Source organism: Lepeophtheirus salmonis, chromosome 8 (assembly GCF_016086655.4).
Source record: "Lepeophtheirus salmonis chromosome 8, UVic_Lsal_1.4, whole genome shotgun sequence".
Classification (NCBI taxonomy): domain Eukaryota; kingdom Metazoa; phylum Arthropoda; class Copepoda; order Siphonostomatoida; family Caligidae; genus Lepeophtheirus; species Lepeophtheirus salmonis.
Window position 1 is genome coordinate 2,036,537 of NC_052138.2, and position 25,211 is coordinate 2,061,747.

Genomic DNA, 25,211 nt, shown 5'->3' on the forward strand with positions numbered 1-25,211 from the left:
GTGTGCTTGTATTGACGTGGAGGAATTATTATATGAAGCATGGTTGTGATTTGTCTTGCGAGTGGTTTTCTAGTAGGTTTAGTATTATTATAAAATAAATAATATATGGAAAGGCCACCACAGTTGTTAGTTGTTACTCTTCTCTACTTGAGGGAAGAGGGTGAAGTTCTTTCAAGGAATGCATACTTCTAAAGAAAAGGAAGGAGAGCTGCTTAAGAGTACGAGTACAAGACGTACAAGTAGTAATAATGGTTATAGAGAGTTGTGTATGGTGTTGAAGGGGGAAGACACACACTCATAGGAGAGTCAAAAGAAGTGAGAGTACTGAGTATGGTGTAGTTTATAGACCTCTCTTGATGGGATGTGTTTGTATCTAAATATATGTATCTATCTATCACTATATTTCTTTTTCTCTCAGCTACATAATAAAAGTAGTCGTTTTCTGTATTGAGTAAGTTGTGGTGGCCGTTGTTGTTAGAGTAGTCGTCCTCAGCGGAGTGGATCAGACAGTTGTCCACTAGCTTCGTTCACTCACTCTTTAGAAGGGACTGTCACTATGAGTTACTAAATATAAATTAGTAAATACTATTGAATATTAATAGTAGTAATTCAAACACAATCAGACTTAAGGCCGAACAGGACTTTTTCTCTCTCTGATCAAAGTTCCTTACTTAATAGTTTGTAAATTTGAGTTAGATAAACGTTTGAGCAGCTCCTTACTTAATAGTACTACTGGCGAGTCCTGCCTACATCATTGATTTTGAAAGAATGAGTTCTAGCCAACACTATCGAAGTGTCTTTTGGAGTCCAGAAGAGAACAAAGCATTACTTCAGAGCAAACTCAATACGTCCCGTGTTCTTTCCTCTGAACTGGATTCCTTAAAACCCAATAGCTCCGTCTATGAGGCGGCCTCTTCATCTGGATCCTCCTTTGTGTATTTTAAAACCAATAACACTCAGGTCTTAAAATCCACACTACGAAAAGATATTGCTAGTCTGGAGAAAAAAATGTCCAAAATTCATCATACTCAGTCCTCCTAAAAATAATAAAGAAATTGTCAAATCCTGCTACTCACTCACTTACAAAATATTAAATTCGCATTTCCACATTTTTGTTTAAATATTTATGATTTAAAAAAAAGGTAATTCAGACTAATAAAATGATGTACATATTTATTCTAGTGTCAGTCATTCTATCAATAACTTATTAATTAGTCATTATAATAATAGCTCTTATGGATGGGTGAAATTTGATATTTTAATGTTCATAAATAAAATAATCGATCTCTTCTAAGGTGGTGATGAGGGTATCTATTAATAATCTCTTCAAGTATTTGCAACTATGTATGAGGAAATAACATTTGCACAAATAGATTAAAGGGGAATAAGTTGATTCTCCTTCCTGTGTATTAGAGCAATCCTTCCCTCAATCATGCTGATGGAATAACACTACTTGTAACACATTCCATCCATCCAATTAAATATGTCAATTCACTAATGTTTTTAATGTACATTTTTTTTTGTGAATTTCAGATCGAAATGAGGTGTAAATCCATTCATTTCTTTTTCGTGTTCATAATACTCTGGATATGGCTTATGATAAAATTTATGTGGTCCTCCAAGACGTCTAGTCAGTTAGATAACTCTCCAGAGTTTTCTGAGGATTTACTTAAACAGTTGGAGGAAGCACAAAAGCAGATTGAAAGACTTACAGATGATAATATTCGTCTTACAAATATAGTTAAGGACTATCAAATCAAAGAAGGAGGAGATAGTTTCCATCCTGTAAAGGATAAACTGAAGGAATCTCATGACTCTTCCTCATCATCAGAGACTCTGGATGGTCCGAGTACAGCGTATGAAAACACAAGGCGTCGCATTAAACATGATGTGAGGGAGATGTGGAATTTTATCAATGTTAAGCTCAAGTTCTTTGAACATCGTTTAAAGTCACAAAATGAGGAATTGAGCTCAAAGCTAAAGGAAACACGCGAAGTTTTCTTTTCATTTTATAATGCAGTACTCATTGACATGGATACGTTGGCTGAAGTAGATGGACATGCTGCTTGGCGACTACAAGAGTCTAAGAATCTCTCTCTGCACGTTCAATCCCGTTTGACAGCCTTACAAAATCCATCAGACTGTAAAAATGCACGGAAACTGCTGTGTAACTTAAATAAAGGCTGTGGGTATGGATGTCAGATCCATCATGTCGTTTATTGTTTTGTGTCTGCTATTGGTGCTGGAAGGGCCCTTGTTCTCAAATCCAAAGGTTGGAGATACAACAGAGCTGGGTTTGAAAATGTGTTTAAACCTTTAAGTGAAACGTGCCAACGGATACCTGAGGTTCAACAAGGAGAGTTACCATTATCCAGGTCCTCTTGGCCTGGTAAAGAAGACACAGTCAATGTTGATATTCCTATTGTTGACTCCGTGAATCCTCGTCCAAAGCATCTCCCCTCCAAGTATTCCCAAGGAAATTGCCTCTCGAATTATTCGACTTCATGGTGATCCAATCGTATGGTGGATCTCGGAGGTATTACGTTACATTCTTAGACCTCAAGAAGATCTTCAAGTCCTTCTCAATTCTACAGAAGAGGACAAACTACCACGTGATAAATCTCCGTATGTGGGTATCCATGTTCGTCGAACTGATAAAGTAGGAACTGAGGCTGCATTTCACCCAGTTGAGGAATATATGGAATATGTTGAAGAGAGATTCAAATATTTGGATGCCTCATTGGGTTCAAATGTAGAGCGTCGTGTGTATGTTGCCTCTGACGATCCAAGAGTCCTTGTTGAATGCCGAAAAAAATTTCCTCATTATTCCTTTTACGGTGATGCAACTGTGGCTCGAAGTGCTGCAGTTTCTTCCAGATACTCATCAGACTCTCTCAAAGGAGTTATAACTGACATTCATTTACTCTCCAAGGCCGACTATTTAGTGTGTACCTTTTCTTCACAAGTGTGTCGTATAGCATATGAAATCCTCCAGAATCGATTTCCTGATGGACACGATCGATTTAAATCCCTAGATGATATTTGGTATTTTGGAGGCCAGGATGAGCATCAACAAGAAGTGATAATTTATCACGGGCCCAAAACAAGGGATGAAATTGAGCTGAAAGTGGGGGATGTGATAGGGGTAGCTGGGAATCATTGGGATGGATTCAACAAGGGTAAAAATCTAAGGAATCGTCGTGTGGGATTGTATCCGGAATATAAAACAAAAGAAAAATTTAGAATAGTCGAATTCCGAGGATTACGTGATTCGGAACAATCATAAAGAGACTTGAGCAATATTCTCTACTTTTCACATACACATTTAATGATGAATGAAAATGGATTGCTTTTACATATTCGAATCTCTGTTGTTTATCAGTTTTAATTATCTTTTTTTCTTTATCACATTGTTTATTATTATTAATTATGATACTCTCTTATTAAGGAACCGTCTTGTTCTGTGATATATAATTTGTAATCATCATGAGGTTTTTCGTTTTTTTTTACTTATCTACTATCATTGAAAAAAAAAAAAAAAACAGAAATGTGGATATCAACTCTTATCAAATTGTTATCTAAGTACATAAATATCTCATACAAAATTGTATTGTCTATTTTGCAGCCTTTGATTTATATCATTGAATCTACGAACCAAAAAATATACATATATATCTAAAACTCATCGTGGAAAACTATATATTTACCTGTGACTTGTGTTTATTTTAGACTCTTATATCATTTGCTTAAAAGTTTATTTCTTTCAAATTGTACAGAAATATAAGTATCGTTATTCATATAATTAAATACTTGACATATTTTTTGTTTATATCACATGTTTGAAGGATAATGATTACTCTTTAAGGTATAAGATGAGGGGGGAGGGCTCTTAATGATGATTTAAAACTGCTATGGGATTTCAAATAAGAAGTTATATCTAAAAAAATTATGTAATCCCTCCTGGAATTGGATATAAATATTATGATGTTACATTTGTATTCTTCGAAGAATTATTATCGTCAATTCCTATAAACAAATTATTTTGATTAATGTTTTAAAGGCGTCGTAGCAGATTGAACTTTAAGTAGCAAAAATGCATCGTCATCATGAAAGGATTAGAAATTGATTTTTGTATTTGAAAGGGGTCATAATATTGGGACCAAATAGTGTCTCATAAATCATCTGAAGGTTCTATACTATAGTTAGATTTCTTATTTATCATAATTAATTACAGAAATTTGAGCACAATGTGTATAATTTAGAGAAAAATGTCTTTGAAATATAGGACTGTAAATATATAAGACGTAAAAAATTAATTTGCCATTTCTCTTTTCTTTTCAACAATGTTTTTATGTTAATTCATTATTCATCACTAGATTTTGGATTTTTGGGCTATTTAGCATAAAAGAGCACTAAAGTTTTTAAAAATGAGTACGGAAAATATCAAAATTGTGCAATTTGTATTTAAAGGAAAAACAGTTTTATAAGGATAATTTAAAATAATTAGTTTTGTTTTATCTTTACCTTAATTTATTGATAAATTTTGCAATATTATATCGACAAATCAAGATTTTAGATAGATTTTCTTCCGTTAGTTTTGGATTCGATCAGTAATGGTAGTTTTAAACATACCTAAGACCTTTAAACGTCCACATTAGTAGTTGGAGCGAATTTGAAGTTGACGAGATCTTCAGGAGTCTTTTTAGACGGAGGAATCTCATCATCATCACCACATCTGATTATACGTCCAACCTTTGTTATAAATGGAAGTTTCTGGTAAAAATGACAAATTAGCTTTGATGAAAGGCTTCCAAGGGCTGGATCTTCAATTTAAATACAATTTTCTTTAACTCTTCAAATTAGATTGTGTTGTAGATGGTAGCCTTGACCTATGACTCCAATTAAATTGCACAATATTCAATCAGAGTTGGGAGAAAGTTTTTGCAAAAGTATTTTTCCCTTGTTACAAGATTCTATGGGGATTTTTCAGTTGTAATTTTGCAGCAAAATTTCCCCTTCCTCTAATTGGTTGTTGTCAGAGTCTGTCTCATAAACCTGATAGCATCATTTTACCTCCAAAAAGAGAGAGGGTTTTTTCCAAGATGGTGGATAATCCACCATCTTGGTTTTTTCCATTTTTGTCCCTCCTAATGAAAAATGATTTTTGCAAGTGGATTTTTCTCTCCAAAAATATCACCAAAGCTGTTGTGTAATCTATCTAGAATCCAGATTTTCTTTATTTATTTCATACCAGAAATTGAGCAATTTTCCCAAACAAGTACAAAATAAGCAATTTTTTGAGCGATTGGATAAAAATTGAAAATATTAAATTTTTTGGAAAAAATTTCAAAAATACATAGCTATTCACAAAAAATTAATTTTTTTAAACAGTGATCTTGGAGACACCCAACTGCTTGGAGTGCACGAATATAAATTTGTCAATCACGTTCAAGTGTGATTTTCTCCACTTGTACGTAAGCTAAAGAGCTCCGGTTTGTTTCGTTTTTTAACTAATTGTATATGCTTTAATATATCTAAATATAAATTAATTACAATTGCTCAACCTTCATTAATTATTGAATTAGTAAGTGGTCAGATTTCAATGAACCACCCGGTAGATTCGTGATCAGCTCGTCAAGAACTATAAAAATTGAATATGGAACCTAAAAGAGATTTTTTTTCACTTTTACAAGATTCCCTTTTAACGGTTGCACCAATTCTACAGCCCAATCAAAGAAAACATCCTATTAAACATTTTAAATGTCATGTCGGAGCCAAACACGGTCTTATAAATTAGACGAAGAGATTCGACTAAGGCTAACATTTGTGAGCATATCAATTCATTACATCAATTTGAATATGAATCCTATAATTAACTGAAGCATTGAGTAAGGATTTATTAATTTTTTTCTCAAATAGAGTGCCTTTGTGTTACTTGTTGAACAGGCAGTTAATATTCAATGTTATTTATTACATAGTAGAGCGGTTTGATTTTCAACTTTTTTCGAATTTTGATTTCGGCTAGTGTGGAAAAATTGTCAAATGGTATGATAATGACTTATGCAAAATTGTATTGACCTACCAATGGCGTCCCCAGGGAGTGGGCTGGAAGGGCCCTCCTCAAATTAAGGATTTTTCTTTTTTTTTTAAATTTAATTATTTCAAAATATTTTAATTTTTGAAATTTCATTTTTGATTTTTTTTTCAAAACAATTCCAAAAACCAAGGGAACCCCTCCCGGGGAATAAAATATATATAATCCTGCGGTCCCCCTGCCTACGTGGTCATCTTTAGGCCGCACATCTTAATCCAATTATGAAAAAGGCAAAAACTTGTTACTTAGTCAAGATATAGATACTGAGAGGACATTTTTTAGCTATTTCGCATTAAATATACATTTTCTTTACCTATAGAAAGCGTTTTACGAGTTTTTTACCTGAAATTGCCCTACGAAACAAACAAAAAAAAAAGAAAAAATGAGTTAGGAAAATTTAATGATCGGCATATAGCGCGCATCCCTTTTTTTCATTTTCAAACAAGAAAGATCCAATTTTTCTTATATTATTCTATTTTTTTTTAACAATAGGGTAGTTTTACAAAAAAACTTTTAATATTTTTTATAGGTTAGAATAATGTCTATCATAACTATTTAATGCAAAATAATGATTAATACTGTATTTTAATCCTTATAGGTGAAATTATGAACTTTTGTACCCTTTCAAACTTTAAACGAGATGTGCTACCTAAAGATGCCATCCTAGAGAAATGAAATTTTATTCTTACCAAATGGTAACTCTTTCCGAACAAGTAGGGATGTAAATTCGAAAAAAACCACAACCAGAAAAACAAACCACCCTATTTTAAAGTTATATGTATGTGGGGGGAAAAAAATGAGATCAATTTATAATAAAACTCCCTCCATTTATAATTATAAAGAGTTTGTTGAAGGATTGATTTATGGCGAATCTCTCTTTATTTTTTAATGGTAGCTAAAAATAAATCATTTTTGATTTATAGAAAAGTTATTAAATTTCCGCCAAAAAATGAAATTCAATCGAGGTGGAATACATCATTTACAGTACATGTTGACTATATACCATAACATAATTATAAAAGAAGGCATATTTATATAAAGCAAAACTAGCTCAGTTGGAGTATATTAATATTGTACCGTTAGAAACGTTTTATCATCAGTTTCACGGAGTTGCAAGCAATGTGTATCACTAAGTAATTAAATGAGTAAAATAATTCTATTTAATCAAAACATTATAAATGTAAAATAACCCGTTTTAACTTCATATGAAAAAAAAAAAAGGAGCACATTTTATTGCCCGTCAACACAAAAGCAAGTACGAATGATTTTTTAACTAAAAATGAGAGGATTACATATTTTGTATTCTTCAAAAAATTATTCTGATTAATTCTTTGGAGGTACCGCAAATTACGCTTATGAGAGTCGTTTGAAAAGTTCATGAAAGTCCGAGAGACGACACTACTGGTACGTATCGAGGACGTGTTTAGTTAGTAGCATCTCTCTAAAGAACACACACCAACTTTGAGCCAGATCAGTCAATTTCTTTCTTTTTGGCGTTCGTTTGAATCGAGGAAGTGGAGGGATTTTCAAAAAAAAGGGCGAAAAAGAATTTCGTTTGTTGATTATCATTACTTTATGAAAGGCAAAACGCCTCAGAAGACTAAAAAGAAGATTAGGCTGTGGGCATCTCGAGTTGGACCCCTATTTCCATTAATTTTGCAACCACAGCTGCTGAGGTGGTGCATTGCCGTGATGGAAAATGACTTTTTTTTTTTGGCTAATGGTGGGCGCTTTTCTTGCTGCTCGGTTTTCAAACAGTCCAATATCGATGAATAATATGTACCTGTAATAGTTTTACCCACACTTTTCTAGATAGTCAATGAGTGTCATTCCTTTCAAATCCGAAAGACATTCGCCATAATCTTCCCGGCCGCATCTTCGATTCAAACGAATGCTAAACAGAAAGAAATAGACTGATCTTGCTGAAAGTTGGTGTTTGTTCGTTCCGGAGATGCTACTAACTCAACATAACCTCGATATGCGCCATTACTGTCATCTCTTGGACTTTGTGTGGACTTTTCAAAGGACCTTCCTACAGTAGGAAAAATTAATTGATACAATCAAGGTTAATAAAAATACAAGGTTATACCATCATGTAATCGGGCTCGTCAGAATTTTCAATTTGATGAACCGTACTAACTACTGGGCAAGACAGAGAGATTTTGACGTCATCGAGTATAACAATGGTATATTATTAGTATGTTTTAGAAAATTTCTAATTCATTTTTCCCTTTATTTTTTTACCTTTATCTACTAGTCAAAGGTAAAAAAAGACATTTTTTATACCAAAATCATGTCACTAGCTTCAATATTAAGGAAGTTATGACCAATTTAACATCGACATTTAACGGATTTTTTTCGTACTGTTTATCTTATAAGCCTACACCAAATCTGTGTTATAATAAAATATGATATTTCAATAAAACAACACAACTTTCTTAAACATCAAGAGAATTGAATGAAATTTTCAGGAATGACAGAGTGCAGTATTGGGCAAGAGATGATACTTTTAATTACCTCCTATTGAATTGTATAATATCAAATTCGAGTATATGAATATCTTCCCACACTCTCCAGACAATTAATGTTAGTTATTGAAAAAAAAGAGAGGTTAAAAATTTCATTTTTAGAAACTTTCATATTGCACAGTAATAAAGATTGAAGGCGCTAATGTCGGGTTGAAATTGATGTACGTCAAATGAACAGTTTTTTTGGAAACTTTACAAGATAAATAAATTTTTTAAAGTACATTATAACTTGTATTTGATCCATACACCTTATCCGTGATTTTGAAGGCTATGACTTATTTTCCAGCATTTGGTGCGATTAAACGAAGGAGTGGATTTAAAAAAAAGGAATAGGTCACAGAAAATTAAATTTTTTGGATTTTTTTTTGGAAAAATATAATAAATATTAAATTTTTTTTTTTAAATTGCAAAAATTAAATTTCAAATATTAAACTTTTAGGAAAGAAATTGCAAAAACTCATAGCTATTTAAAAAAAAATTAGATTTTTTGGATTTTTTTTTTTTTTTTTTAATTTCCAGCTATGTATTCTCAAAAATTAATTTTTTTATATATTTTTTGTTCTGCAGAATAATTTGCTTGAATAAATAAAAAATTTTATAATAAAAAATAGAAAATTCCTTTATTTTTATTTTCCCTGTTTAATCAACTATAATATATCCAGGGAGATAAATTGTCTGCGAATTAATAAAGAATGAATCAACTCCATAGAGCTCTTCCCAATCTCCATGATTGAGGTAATAGAAGTAAAAAACAACAACACGTAAAATCCCAATCATCTTGATTTCCAATGCATTTTGGAAATCCCCACTTAGTTTTGCAACTATTGTCTTTTGGATTTACCTACTCTTTCTTTCAAGGATTGTAATCTCCGCTCGTACATAGAATTAGGGAAATCCCATAAAAAAGTATGGAGTTGATTCCTTTAAAAAGATTCAAATCCAAGAAATTAGTATTCAGTTCTTAATCATCTCTAGAATACAATCTTAACATGAAAAGCATTATCCTCTCATATCTACTTGTCTGTGCTATCTCCTACATCAGCCTCTCCGAGGCTCAAACAGTCCTCAAGGCTGCAGCACCAGCAAATAACGTACGAGACTGCTTTTGTCAATGTTCCAGTCTTAGTTTCAGGGATAAGAATAATCGTGTGAATGGAAACTGCAGAACGTGAGTTTATAAATATCCATTTGATCATATTATAATTGATTTTTATATAAGTAATGAGTTTTTCATTAAGAGCGCTTCAACTCTTATATAAATAGAACACAAACGGTTACAAATTTTACCAAATTTATTTTTTCAGTACAAATTGTAGACATATTGATTTGTTGATTTGTTTGATGTGACCATAACGAGCACGTTTACAGAAGTCCAATCGTTGAACCCCATTTTTCCATTACTTTTTCTAATAAATTGATCGATATTGTAGCAATTTGACGTTCGATATTTTCTCTGAGCTCTTCTGACGTCGCCAGATTATTAGTGTAGACTAATGACTTCCAAGGCCCAAAAGAAAATAATACAAAGGCGTTAAATCGCACGAGCGAGCTGGTCAATCAGCTGGTCATTTCTCGAAATAACACGCTCATCAAATTTGCTTTGCAATAAATCAATCGTAAAGTTTGCTGTTGACAAAGTGGCACCGTCTTGTTGAAGCTACATGTCTCCCAAGTCCATTCCTTCCAATTGGGGCAAAAGAAAAATCAGTTATCCTGGTATGATAGTGATTTCCATTTACAGTAACGTGGCTATTATCATCATGAAGGAAAAAATATGGCCGAATGATTCCTCCAGCATGAAGTTTACTGCAAACAGTAATTTTTTCGAGATGCAATGATATCTCGTGAATCCCTTGTGGATTGCTTTTTGACCAATAATGCATTTTTTGCTTATTAACAAAGCCATTAACCCAAAAATGAATTTCATCACTCAAGATGAATTTATGTTCTTAATATTGCGACAATTTAACGGTCATTTTGATAATAAATTTGGATAATTTGCAATCACTGATAGAGTGTATATTGTTCCATGATTAAATGTATACCAATGAAGTTCCTAAATTTACTTTCTAAATTACATATGGCATCTTTTTTCCCCTAACGGGGAAAAAATGAAGCATCGGTTATGAAAAACCATTTAAGACTTAACTAATTTATATTATTTATCCTTTTTAGAACATTCAATGGAGGACAATGGTGTTATATTACAGATGAGGCCGCTCGTAATGGAGATTGCCCAGATGCTAATCCTTCCACCCGATTCCCTGGAAAAAAATGGTCATACTTCTCTTGTGCTACTCCAAGTACCCGTCAATGTGTCTTGGATGCAGTGGTAAGTTTTTATCTGATTAAATGTAATTATTTAACCTATTATTATGGATTATTTTTTATAATAGAGAAATGGAGGCTGCTTCCCTCAAGTTTTTGATACAAAAATAAACGTCAAATCCGCCTTCAAGCCATCTAAAACTCCATCATCCGATCCTAACTCTCCTTAAAAATATATCCCTACCTGAAATTGTACCTTCAAATTATAGATATATTATATATATATAGATAAATAAAAATTATAGCGACATTAATTAATTATATCTAATCACTTCATAGTAATAATCGAGGTTAAGCGATTTATTAAGGGAACTTAAATCCGTGTGTGCTGGGAAATCCTAGGTGTGTGTAAGCAAGCCGTAGTACTGCGTTACTTCACTACCACAAATATATCCTATTTATTTTGTTGTCAGCTGTCGATTCCCTCTTCTCCCTTGATACGTCATGGCTATTTCATACTTTATTCTTTTTGATATATACACAAAGTAATAAGTTACCCTATACTTATGCTCCGTTTCCAAAAGAACAGGAATACAATTTCTTGTAGATTCCTCGTGGCTTATATAATATTTATATTGGCTATTTTAATAAAATAGCCAATTAAGAAATTTTGGCCATTTCTTCGTAGAAATAATATTATAACTAATCATAACTCCTCTTTTAATGAAATATTACTAAGCAATATTATAAACTACTATGTAGATTGTTATGATATTTAATTCATTTTAAAAATGGGGAAGAAATAACATGACAGTGACAGTCTGGGAGTACATAAGATATAAATGGCAGTTGGTATGATTTACTTATTTGACTAACTACTCATGGTTGACTAATAACTCTAGGTGGGGGGAAAATTGGTCCATATTTGGCTAACTACCAAGTGATTTTGGGCCTTTTTCGGTTTCGTTTTGTATGAAAGTTTGCTTGATGCTTCATCATTGACGCAATAAAGGGAATTCCGTGTCTGCTATTGACAAACTGAATAATATACAGTCAATAGCTTTTTATAATTAATATAATAAAGATACTCTCCAATCAAACTGTTACAACAAAGAGGTGTAGCAACTCTCAACGCTGAAATTTTTTTTTATATCAGCAGGAAAATTTGATGAAATGTCTTGTACAAAACACAGCAGTTTTATCATATTTAAAATAATGTTTGAATAAAAATATGAAACCAACAAAGAAAAAGAAACCTATAATTAATGTTGAAATCACTATGACCTCACGTACAAGTCAGGGTCAGTTACAAAATACTCCTGATACTAGTCTTTCTCCAGAGAATTGAGAAAATCCTAGGGAAGGACAGAAGAATTAATATTTGCAATCGTGGAAACAGTCAAAATACTTTCACTAAACACAAGAGGTCGTAGAGACAAAAAGATCAGACATGCTTTAATTAAAAGACTTTTAAAACTTAATCCTACTATAATTTGTTTACAAAACGCAAGAACCAAGGTTTCTTCAACCTGTAAAAGTTATTGTGGGTTCTGTCTTCCTCGTGATTTCGATTCTATTTTATTACTTGGTATTACTCTTCCAGAGACATTCTATCACTGGTTTCTAAGAAACCGGAGTCCTCTTCTTTGTCCAAAGAGTACTCATCCAAGAGTCAATGGCACATAATTGAAATTAATAACAATGCCTTAAGGTTTTCCTTAATCAATGCTTATGGACCAAATATAAGATATCATGCTTTCTATCAATCAATGTTGTACAATCGTAAGTGTGATTCCCTTCCATGAATCCTTATAGGTATAGTTGATAATATTGTAGAGAAAAACGCGTGCGAGGAGGAGGGGGGAAAAAAGACATATGGTATCATTGTTTAAAATACTGATGTGATTATCATCTGCCTGCTTTATTATGATTTTTGAGGGTATAACTAATGTATTTATTAGCAAAATGTTTAATGAAGATATACTACGTATAATTGACTTCGACGTTTTTTATCCGTTACAGTAGATTTGAAAACGTCACACTCCATGAAATTGTAATTCATTATGAACCTTATTCTCAGAATAATAGCTAATGAAACGACAAAGTAGAGTATTTGAAATATATTTGAAGCTCAAAGTTTAAAAAAGAAGGCTTTAATTAAATATAATCTACATACTAAAAATAAACCATTAAACATTAAAGTTAAATATACAAAATTAAACAATTAAAATCATATAACTATTAATAATAATAAATTATAAATACAGAATATTGAAATAATAGATTGATCCAAATAATATTTTCTTGTTCTGACATCGGAATTCAGTTAAATATGTCATAACTTTAGGTTGCAATACACAAGCGAGACGTGGAGTTTAATCAAAAAGATAATCACCCCTCTTCTTCATGTGGAAGTTGCTATATACAATTGTGCACAGGATAGATATATCTCTACCGATGAGATCTAACTAATTATTAATAATAAAGTAAATGTCAAAATCATAAAATTAGACAATAAATATACTAATAAAAAATTTTTATAAATAAATTCATCGTAAAGATTTAGAGCAAAAGCTAATTATGTAGTAATGTCCGGCGATATTACTCCCTATTAAGAGCATCAAAAAGATTTCCCCCGTTATTTAGGTATGCTTATATAACAACATACTATTATCATGATGGATATACACAATTGTTAATTATAATGCAACACCCAATGTAACTACCCTCGTTGTTGTGACCATTTAAACAGTTGTTTTTGCCTTTTATGAGTTTTCTGAACACCATTTCTTGGAGCCCATCAACCATAGCTAAGCCTTTAGTGATAAAAAAGTAATATTTATTGACTATGTAATATTGGAAAACCTAATTATCATACCCAAGTCTTAAAGCGAAGTAAGTAGTCTCAGACAAACTAGTTGCAAACCATCCAAAGCTACTACCCCCGTTGTTGTGACCATTTAAGCAGTTGTTTTTGCCCTTTACTGAGTTGTGTATCATAATTCTTGATATGTTTACCTAAAATAGAATCATATTTTATGGTTAGATTTAAAAAAAAATTGAATACTTACTGTGAGATAGTACAAAATTCAGAGTTCCATTTCGATATTCGTAAATACTTTTTACTGATAACTTGATCATCATTTGGTGTGGATGACTCAAAACATTTTTATATGTATTTCTATATATGACATCAGTACCAACATCCTCCATTAATTTAATGATGGTTCCTCGGGAAGGGATATGTTTACCCTTGTATTTCTCCATAAATTTTTTGAACGTAGATGATTAGCAATGGATAAGGTTATATTACATGCAATAAGCATCGTTGTGAGATCAAAGTTAAAGTCTGACTTGATGTATTCATCGTCAAATTGATTTTATAGATGAATATCCACACTCTTGTTATGAGATGAGGATAATGAGTGGCGTGTAATTCTAGACAGGGGACTAAAGGCACATTTATATCGACAAATCCGACAAACCATCTGTTTCTCATCCGGTAAGTATTTTCCAAATTCCTGGGCCTCCATTTTCATAAATCCAGACAGAAGGCGACGTCATTTTGGGGATTTTATTCAGTTCTCTATCACCATCTCATATTATATTAATATTGAATAATACAGGCGGGAATGATAACGTTCATGATTGATAGAAGAAGATGTATATTATTTAATCAATGATACCATAAGTAATTCTTCTTTTCTCCTCGCACGCTTTTCTATTCTTACCAAAATTATCACCCTTACTTATAGGTGACATGAATGTAGATAAAAAATTCGGACACGCTAACTTACACTTCTAACTTTAGCTTGTAGGGGAACTAAATCTCACTGATATTGTTAAAATTGTAAGTCCTCATGACATATTTTCTTGGAGAAATGGATCATCAAGGATAAGACCTTGCTCTAGTTTCTCCAAGCATATAAAAAAAAAATACAAAATCGTTTTATCTTTTCGGATCACAAGATCGTTTAAGTCCTTAAATTCGGCAATATGGGCCATCCAGGTGGGTTATAGAATAAGAAGACTTTATAAAAGCCCTTGAACACGGACTGGATGTGCTTTTCGACCCCCTTCAACCAACAAACCGGTTGGCTTGTCGTCTTTTAAAAATATTAAAATTACTGCTGATATGTTTAGAAGGGCAAAAAGGAGAGAATCGATCCTGTTCAATAAAAGTGTTGAAGAGATAATATTTCATGTTTTTCATAGTTTTTTTGCAGCTGATACTTTTAATGCATATAGAATATCTGATATTGCAGAGGAAGAGATTTCTCTTAAAGTTTGGAATTTCGATCGAGAAGTATGGAAAATTACCTTCTTCTATAACCCGAGGTAAAATTTCCCTCATTCCTAAGAAAGGAAACAGTACTCAGTTTGGTCATTGAAGGCCAAAAACGGTTTTGAACGAAACATATGGAATCCTAGCAGGAGTAATTTCAAAACAAATCAAGCCTATCCTCAATCAAAAGATAGGGAACCATCAAAAAGGATTTCTAAGAGATTGGAAAATAGCTGATATATCTCGAAATATTAAAGCATGTGTTGATTCTTTGAAGGAGAATAAAAAAATTGGGGCAATCATTGTGCAAGGCATTTGATGCTATTAGATACAGCCATATACTTCGGGCTGTTAAAAAGCTATTGCCTAAGCGTTTTTTCAATCCTATAAGAGCCTTGCTGTATAATGGATCATCTACAATCGAGATCGATGGTTGTGTAAATGGGCCTATTCTTCCCAAAAGGAGCTGCAGGCAAGGATGTCTAGCAGCACCTTTATTATTTATTGCCGGAATTTCAAGAATTTGTATATTTCTGCTTAGGAGATATAGGGGCTTTGGAATTTCCTTAGACAATTCTTAACATTTACTCGATACTTATGCAGATGATGTCACATTAATTATCGAAGCCAACGCTGAGCTTAAGTTAGTTAGAAGAATTGAAGTCATTCTTAAGTATTTTGAAAAATATTCTCACAGGTCTGGCTTGATAATGAATCAAAGTAAAACTGCTGTTCTCCCAATAGGGATTTGGAAGCCAGACTCTTCGACATGTCCACAAGTGACGTTGAACGTTCTGTACGCCCTGTTGAGGTCACTAACACCCGAATTCATTGAAAAAATCCTTTATATGGTGATGGGTAAAACTATCACAGGTGCATATTATTCATCGTTATTTGACTGTTTGAAAACCGAGCTGCAAGAAAAACAACAACGATTGGCCCACAAAAAAGTCATTTTCCAGTAGGACACCTCAGCAGTTATGGCCGCAAAATTAATAGAGATATGGTTACAACTCGATTCAAATCCCCCCTATTCTCTAGACGTAGCTCCCTCGGGCTGATATTTGTTCCCAAATTTGAAGAAATGGCTGGATAGAAAAAAGATTTTATTCAAACGAGGAGGTGATTTCAGACACGAATGGTTATTTTTCATACTTGGACAAATCTTATTATTCGGAAGGGAACCACAATACTTGATCAGCATTGGACGAAATTTACATGCCTAAAAGAACACTATGTTGAAAAATAAAAAAAGTATAACCCAAACAATTAAGTAGTTTTTGTTTTTGTAAGGACTTTTCAAACGACCCCAGTATGTTGGCATGTTATTTGAAGCTTATAATATTTTTTTTTTTTAAATTAATAATAATACATTTCATCTAAGATACAGGCACTATATTTTAACATTTATAATGCTCGCCCGCAGCGAAGGGGTCTAAACATTAAGAAGAAATAACAGTGATCATTGTCAATGTGATTTCACGCTCCCTCCTTGGCTTGAGCAACGCCGGATAACCCCTTGCTAGTATTATATAAATTTTTCTCTGTAAATTTACTCCGCATAAGTAAAAGTTATATCGTAATTATATTACTCCAAATACTTTCTATCAGGGGTTATAACTTATAATACCATACGTTTAAATTGAATGCTACATAATAATGACATGACTTTTATTCGATAGTCATATACAGTAAACTTTTGACAACTTTACTCATTATAGTATATGAATTATACATTAAAATATAACTACTATCAAGAAAAGTTCATTGCCGTTCACATCTTATATGTTTAAGCAACACCATCTCTAGTGTAGTATTATAAATAGGAACTTGGGTAATTTTTTTTTATTCAAGCGAATTTTGTATAATGTGGATATGTCTGATGCGTAGTACCTGCCTTATATTGAGCTTAAAGTTTTGTATTTCTTTACTAGAAAACTTAATAAACCCCAAAATATAGGATCCATATTTACCTTAATTCAGATTTAGAAAAGATAAAAACAAGTTAAATTGGCATGCTTTCATGGAGGAATGTTATGACTCATCATTTATTAGTTATAACTTTTAAGTAAAGATGGGGGCCGTGTAAAGAAAGAACTAAGTATAGTAAATAGAAAAGCACTAACGGTTGATGCATGTACTCTTTTTTATTATTTGCTCAGTATTTAATCGTTCGTGGGGATGTTAATATCTCCCTCAAAAAGAAGGATTATCATCTATCTTTTGTGTGAATTGATTTAAAAATGAATATATATGAATTTGAATATAATTATAATATTTTCTCTGCACTAATGCCAATTTAAATGTGCAAGATTCTCCTCGTTATAGCAGTAATTCATTTTCTCTCTCCAAAATCATAAAACAGGAAGCTGATATTAACAACGGTCTTGAGTTAGGTGTACCAAATGTATGCCCTCCACCTTCTCTTCCCGATTTTACAAAAAAAACCCAAATCTACTTACTATAAGGCAACAAAGATATCTTTTACTGTCTTTGATAACTAAGTCATATAAGCCCAAAGCTGGGTTTCAAGTTTGGATAAATAACTGTTTTGAGATTAGAAAAGGAAAAACTGTTGTTACGTGTGCTATTTCTTCTTTTTTGATTATTGTTTTGATAACATATCCCTCGAATAAAGATTATACAGTTTGCCGCTTGTATTAGTGCAGTATTGAATATAAGTTATATTATTATTAGTTGTATTTTAATCCATAACTAATACTCATCAAGGTTAATAGAAATATAAGGTTATACCATAACGCGTGTACGAATAGTGTTTGACTTCCACCACGTTTTTAATATTGACGTCATAGTAATGAGTGGTTGCGTGTTTTATCAACATCTGCTTTTCTTGCCTAGCAGTCGGTACGATACATTAAATTGAAAATTCTAGCAATAGTGACGTCATAGACTATGAGTGGTTGCGTGTTTTGTCAAAATCTGCCTGTCTTGCCTATCAGTTCGTAGAATACATCAGATTGAAATTTCTAGCAAGCCCGATTACAAGATGGTCTAACCTTGTATTTCTATTCACTATGTCCCTATGATTTAAATGAAATTGACTTCAAATTTATTAATCTTTCATTTCTAGTACACACTCTTAACTCAATCGTTACAATACTGGGTGTAGAAAAAGTACTGAGACCTGCCTATAAATAGTTATTAAAATACTCATAATTCATCAGGATATTGTTGTACATAGAATTTTTTTTTACTATAACAATGCACATTAAGTATGAATCTGAACCCCATCAGCCTCCAACCGCTCTCCGGAATCCCTTGGATACATTGGTAAAGTAGTCCTTTTTCATGATCCTCCACTGCTGGTTAATGGAAGTCTTCAGGGCATCAATATTCGGGTGACAGACTTTACAGGCCTTTTTCTCAATTTGCCACCCATCCAAAACTGAAAACGAACGTGTCCTTGTTGAACTTTTTCATTATCTTTGTGATCTATGGGACCACATTTTCATTCAACACAATCAAGTAGTCTGCTGCTGGTAACTGGTATCCAACAGGAAACAAAATCGGAGGCAGTTTTTCTCCATTTAATGCCACAACCCCTAACATCATCACAGAGGTCGGATGTTTGGTCTTGGTGACTGTCCTAATGCTATTGTCAGCATTGCCAAAGCATACAACCCGATCATTTTTCTTGTTGTAGAGGGGGAGAAGAACGGTAAAGGTCTTTTCATCAGAGAAAAAAATTACACGGTCGCTGTTGTACTTCATATCATTCAAGAGTTGTTAACATCCCTGAAGATGGAGTTCTTTTTGAAGTTGGGACAGGAGTGGCACCGCAACTCTTCTTAGCGACCTTCACCCAGCCTTTCAGATAGCCTTGCCCACAGTAGACCAATGCAACTTCTTCTTACTGATGTACTCTGACATCTTCATCGTTGGGTTTATCTTAAAGGCCTCCATGATGTCTTCAGCCTTCACTTTGGTGGGTCTTCCCCACTTGGGTTTGTTCTTAAGGTTGTCCCCCTCAGCCAATTGTTTTCTGACCCGACATACTGTAGCCTTGCTGACGTTTAAGGCCTTCATCATGTCCGAGGTTGTCCTCCCAGCACGGGTTAAATTGCTTATGATGGCTCTTCTTGCCTCCATTGCGACATATACAGAATTTTGTTTACATCATTTGTTCATCAATCAAAGGCTTAGAATCTAAGCTATTAAAAAAATCGGAACTTAAAGATATAATCAACAATCCTATTCAAAACTGTATTTTTAGAAGGTCTCATTACTTTTTCTACAACCGGTAAGTGAAAATATTTTTTTAAAAGGAAAGAGAGAAAATGGCTCCGGACTTGTATCTATGCCTCAGGTATATATTAACAATTCCGAGCACGCTAAAAACGGACATGTAGTTCATTTCAATTAAAATTAATTATCATAGTCATGATTTTTAAATCTTATATTGTAATGAACGGGGTAACAATAAGACGGTACTGCCTACCACTAAAATTGGGATCCTTGTAGAAAATATGTTCATTCTTCTGAATTCTTCTGGATGCGTCACAAGTGGAATTTTTCATTTGAAAATAACTCATTTCCTTAATATATTTGAAGCGTCGGCATAAGGCCTTGTCAAAAAAGCTTTGACAAATATTCATTCACATATTTTTATTAGATCGCTGTAGGTAAGTTGAATTTATCTTGTTTTTACCGTCTTTGATCGTCTCTTTAAGAAATCTGATAATTTTTTATTTTAAATTTTGTCGCTTGTTGGAATGCTTGCTCTATTCCCAATATTTTTTCCATATAATTATTTGAAGTTTTCCTTTACTTGATAGTTTTGCTCCACTCGGATGTTGATTTTTAAGATGGAGAAAGTGTCTTATTAAATCTAGCTTACTGGGCAACAGATTTATGAGGATTGCACAAGAAATCCCGACTAACATTAAATATGATGGCTTGATGGAGCTGAGAAATTATAGTAAGGGGTATTTTTTTAGGCGGGACAACTGTCAAGAAACACTTATTATCGACTATATATTCCAAGGATCCAGTCAATCAGTATCATACCCCATTTACATAATTTCAAAAAATTCAGCCTACTTTGGGAACTTATGAGTTATGGGAGGGAGTTTAGCAGGAAATATGGAACTTTTAATCGAAAGTAGTCCTTTGGATTCTTACAGGTAGAACAACAAAATACAAAGCCGGTTTTAGTACAAAGAGAAGATTTTTTTTTATAATAAAAAAAAAGGTATTGAAAACAATAAGCATTAAAAGGGCCCCAGCACAAATAAAGAAAAAAAGAAAAGAGGATTCAAAATTATTTTCTTAAAAAAACGAAAAGCTCCTTACATTAATCTTTGCCCTAGAGTGCCACTTTAAAATCGCACTGCCCATATTACAAACCTAAAGTAAACTAACGATCAATGCAGATTTTGGGTTTGCTTAAATTACTTTATAAATCATAGCACAGACACTTTTTTCGATTATTTCATATAATGATACAGTAATTAATTATAAAAGCATAATAAAAAAACAAAATTCGAATAATTTATGTCTCCTCTCTTGTATTAATATATTATTTGCAATTGCTATATCTTGCCTTCCTAAATTATTTAATCGACTCTGGCAGATTAAATTTTAAGTTAGCCCAGTCAGGAATGATTTGTTCTTTCAAGTAAGCATCCCTAGAAAGAGATCTTGTTGCCACTTCATCTGTTGCACCAAATATGGATGCCCCTAACCAAGCAGCACAATTAGCACCACCTGGAGTCATATGCACTTTGAAATTATCCTTGATTTTCAATTTACTGTAATGGGGCTCCGTTTCACATAAATCCTTTATTTCTTTTATCACCCGGGATTTGAATCCAGGTATTTGAGTACATCCACCAATAAACACAATATTCTCTGCTAAAAGTTTTCTGGTATCTATGGAACAAGAGGTAATGGAATCCAAAATCATGGTGGGAATGCTTAATCGGTCATTATCCTATGTTTGTTCATAGAAAAAGAAGTATTCAATATGCGGCTTAAATATTATTATGAAAAGTGAATAAATAATTACCTGTTCGAATAAAACCTCGCAAACAGACTCTCGTATATCCCCACTCACTTGAATTACTTTGTTTCCTTTGATAGGATAAGTCAAGTTGGATGCAATTGATTTTTGGAAGGGTTTTCCTTCAAATTTAGCCTATTAAAAAATATACAGAATGAGCAATATATGCTAATTTGTAGAACTACATATATCCTACATTTTGGATCTCTTGGCCACGTTTATAGTTTGCAACAAAGCAGAAACGAACAGCAATGTCCTCAATCACCCAGGAAGAAATGGCATCATCCTGATCATCTAAGGCATTTTTAAGAGATTTTTGAACTACTTCTGAGGCCAAGGGTAGAGCCTGCCATGCTTTCAAGATAGGAACACCCTCGTATACTGGAATAAGTTCTGCCTCTGAGTATCCTACGTCCAAAACAAGTCCACTCCTGATTCCCAAAAGAAACAAAGGCATGAGATGAGACGGAGCAAACAGAACGGATAAAACTTCAAAATGCTTAAAGAGCACTCGAGCAAAAATATTTCTAAAGCGAGCATATCCAATTACAGACTCCACTATTACAACACGACGATCCTTGGGATTAATAAGTAAATGCTCAAAGTAGAGGGAATGGATAAATGATACAAATTCATCGTAGAGTTCATTGTCAGATATTTTATTTCCCTTAAACAGATTCTTTGGACTGGGAATGATTTTTCTTGGCTGATACTCTCCAGCATATCCTAATTTGGTATAGGCTGATCCAACGTCCAAAACAACGGCGTGTTTCTCGGATAAAAGGCCAAGGCCCTCGTACATAGGCATACTAAAAATAAAAAATAAAGTATATATGAATGAAACACCAGAATATAAGAGTTGAATAGGTAGAGTAGATCTATATAGGAAAAATATATATTTGCAATTTGTTAATGTTAATATGTCTATAAATCTCTAAATCATGAAAAATAACTCAATCTTTTTCCGATCTCATTTATTGAAAAAGAGAACTGTGGATCTCATTATATTATTCAATTAGACTATATGAGATCAAGTTCCATCATTTGGATATCTCTTTCATGACTCTTGTAATGATTAGTCAAGTCATGTTGCTGTTGATAAGCTTTACCACACTGTGTACATTTAAAATCCCTTCTCTGTTCGTGTACAAAGAGTTTATGTCTCTCCATGACACATTTTCGAACAAAAAATTTGTGGCACAAATCACATTCAAATTTCTTTTCAGGCTCAGATCGTACTTTGGGCTTGCTTCTCTCATGCACTTTCTTTATATGAGACTTGATACATAGTCTTGTGAAGTACTGAAGACAAATATGGCACTGAGTATCCTTGGTTTTAAGATGTGAGAGTTCGTGTTCATTTAAAGCGAATTGAGTAGGAAACCATTTGTTACATACGGCACAGTCAAAATGAACCTCAGGTTTAACACCCGGATGTACAACTCGAAGATGTTTGATTCTATATTTTTTAGGGATCCTCTTTCCACATATTTCACAATTGATATCCGAGTGGACATGATTATTTTTCACGTGAAGATTTAACTTTGTTTTATGATTAAATCCCTTACCACAAATCTCACAAACAAAATTTTTGTTGGAGTCATGAGCATAGCGGACGTGAGAGTTGTACTGACTTTGAGTCTTGAAGCAGCGTCCACAAACACTACATATGATTGAGGGGTCTTCATGGATGGAAATATGTTTCTTGAGGTAGGACTTGTTGTGAAAAACAAAAGGACATTTAGTACATTTAAATTCCTTGCTCTTATCGTGACAACGACTCACATGATTGTTTAAATTTCTTTGCTTCGAAAATACTTTGGAACAAATATCACAAGAAAAGACAGAGCTTCCTGCTGAGTGGCAGTTGGAGTAGTGACGAGTAAGGCTCATTAACTTTCGATATGACGTATCATTACAATAAATACATTTGTAAACGGTTCGCCCTTCTTTTTCTTCAATGATATATGGTTGATCATCATCAGTCTGTCCCGTTGAGGGAGGCTCCTCATTTACTAAAGGAATGGGACTGCTACTCTCCACATTTGAATCGGATCCCTTAAGCAATCGGTCATTGATAGTCAATTCAATCACTTCACTAGATTCTTGATGCATTATGGCAAGCTTAGGAGACACATAGCCATGGCATGCCAAATATTCATTGATAAGGACTTTCAACAAGTACTTCAAGTCATTCTTATTAATACTCTTAGAACGACGTGACCAGAGTAAGTACATTTGTTTCGAGATTTTTGAATGATCTCGGTTGGCATATTTTTTTGCCAAGAGAGAAAACAACTCATTCATAGAATCCACCACAGACATTATTTTATGAAAGATTAGACAAATGGTATTTACTATTATGTTTCGTTAAATCACAGCGCTGTTGGAAAGATCGATGACAAAGCTCACAATTAAAGTCTCTCCTCTCTTCATGGACAAATAATTTATGTCTTTCCATAGTTGCTTTTCGTCCAAACATTTTATGACAAATATCACATGGGATATCAAATTTGGCACCAGGGTTTCTATGTTTGATATTTGGATCATGAGTTAGTCTTTCATGTTTGCGACGCATGTTTGTGGTTCCAAAGGCTTTCCCACATAGTCGACAAGGAAAGTCTCGTATCCCGTAATGAACAAACTTTATATGTCCTTGAAGAGCAGAGTTTGAAATAAAGCACTTGTGACATTTGTCACACATAAATCGCTTCACTCGGGGTTGTTCCTGGTGTGTATGTCTGATATGATCCTTAAGTGTTGTTCGATGAGCGTATACTGCATCGCAAAAGGAACAGATTTGATCCTTGATCTTTAAATGAACACTCTTTATGTGAAGAGTCAGTCTTTGTTTAACTCCAAATTTCAAACCACAGGTTTCACATGAATATTTTTTTAGCTTCAAATGAACAGAGTTCATATGATTATCAAGACTAGCTTTGCATCCGAGCTCCTTGCCACAAGTAGCACAACGCCAGGGTCTCACCTTTTCGTGAACAGATTGAATATGATTTTCAAGATAATACTTAGAATTATAGGAGAGACCACAAATGTAGCAAAAATGATGCTGAGCGAGTCCGTGACTAGACTTTAAATGCGTTGAATAAGATTTCTGAGATTCAAAAACGGCAGAACAATTTATACAAGGGATTTTTAGTAGAGTAGTAGAGACAGCATTTCTTTTTTGGCAGTGTGATGTGACACAGTCATGACTTTTTATATCCTTCAAATGAAAAATTCTTTTACAATCTCCACATTTTGCTCCATCCTTAAATTGAAGGCCAATGAGCCTTTTATTTTTCTTACAGTCCCAGCATCTTTCAGAAAGTTTGAAATGAGACTTTAGTAAATGGGTCTCAAGCTCAAGGAAGGATGCAAATCCAATATCACATTTACAACAGGGTGAAACACAACGAATAAACTTCCAAGCTGTAAAAGAAAGGTATCGATTCCGCCTCTTGCAAGTGAGACAAGAAGTTTCTGACTGAGTGTGATGGGTTGCAATGTGTTTGAAAAGTGAAGAAAAGGAGGGCGTGGATTGGGAACAAAAGGGACAGCTCAAAGTTCTTTGGATCAAAGGAGACGATGATGGTTCCAAGACTAAGGGAGGATGAAAGATCCTAGTATGGGCCACTAGATCAGAGCGATTTATGAAACGATGTGTTTTTTCAGGGCATTGAAGACAGGGGAGAACAGGACGAAGTCGATGCTTGAATTTTATATGAAACTTGAGTAAAATGGGATTGGAGAAATGCTTTTTGCAAGTTCCACAGGTGAGATGAGCCTGCTTTGGACCTGGTAGAATGTCGTGAAGGAGTCCAAGTTGAGAAATGAGAAATTGGGATGTTGAGACGAGGTCCGATCTTTTTGGATCACTAATGGAGAAAGAGGAATCCCAACCCAAATTGTCGTTAAGGAAATACTCAATGGTCTGGAAAATGGATTCCTTCGAGTCTTGTGAAATTGATCCGAATTTAGCCTTATTTTGAAGGAGTTCTCTTATATCCATTCCAT

General features: G+C 33.5%; 4 protein-coding genes across 4 annotated transcripts; 2 read left to right on the forward strand and 2 right to left on the reverse strand.

The window, feature by feature from the left end:
• Positions 1-185: 185 nt before the first annotated feature.
• FucT6 (alpha-(1,6)-fucosyltransferase 8) lies at positions 186-3,807 on the forward strand. The gene is given in 3 exon segments (XM_040718356.2): positions 186-315; positions 1,534-2,457; positions 2,459-3,807. Coding segments are annotated over 2 exon segments (1,746 nt in total). The 5' UTR covers positions 186-315; positions 1,534-1,539; the 3' UTR covers positions 3,287-3,807.
• Positions 3,808-9,569: 5,762 nt separating this feature from the next.
• On the forward strand, positions 9,570-11,204 carry LOC121123230 (uncharacterized). Its single transcript, XM_040718357.2, has 3 exons — positions 9,570-9,790; positions 10,798-10,954; positions 11,019-11,204. The coding sequence occupies exons 1-3, from the start codon at positions 9,612-9,614 to the stop codon at positions 11,118-11,120; spliced, it is 438 nt and encodes a 145-aa protein (XP_040574291.1). The 5' UTR covers positions 9,570-9,611; the 3' UTR covers positions 11,121-11,204.
• Positions 11,205-20,344: 9,140 nt separating this feature from the next.
• On the reverse strand, positions 20,345-22,005 carry LOC121122847 (actin-related protein 10). The gene is made up of 3 exons (XM_040717908.2): positions 21,394-22,005; positions 21,204-21,332; positions 20,345-21,128 (listed from the first exon to the last, which is right to left on the reverse strand). Exons 1-3 carry the CDS (start codon positions 22,003-22,005, stop codon positions 20,748-20,750), a joined length of 1,122 nt encoding a protein of 373 aa, XP_040573842.1. The 3' UTR covers positions 20,345-20,747.
• A 1-nt stretch (position 22,006) lies between these two features.
• On the reverse strand, positions 22,007-23,522 carry LOC121122846 (uncharacterized). Its single transcript, XM_040717907.1, has one exon. The coding sequence runs from the start codon at positions 23,520-23,522 to the stop codon at positions 22,218-22,220; it is 1,305 nt and encodes a 434-aa protein (XP_040573841.1). The 3' UTR covers positions 22,007-22,217.
• Positions 23,523-25,211: the final 1,689 nt, after the last annotated feature.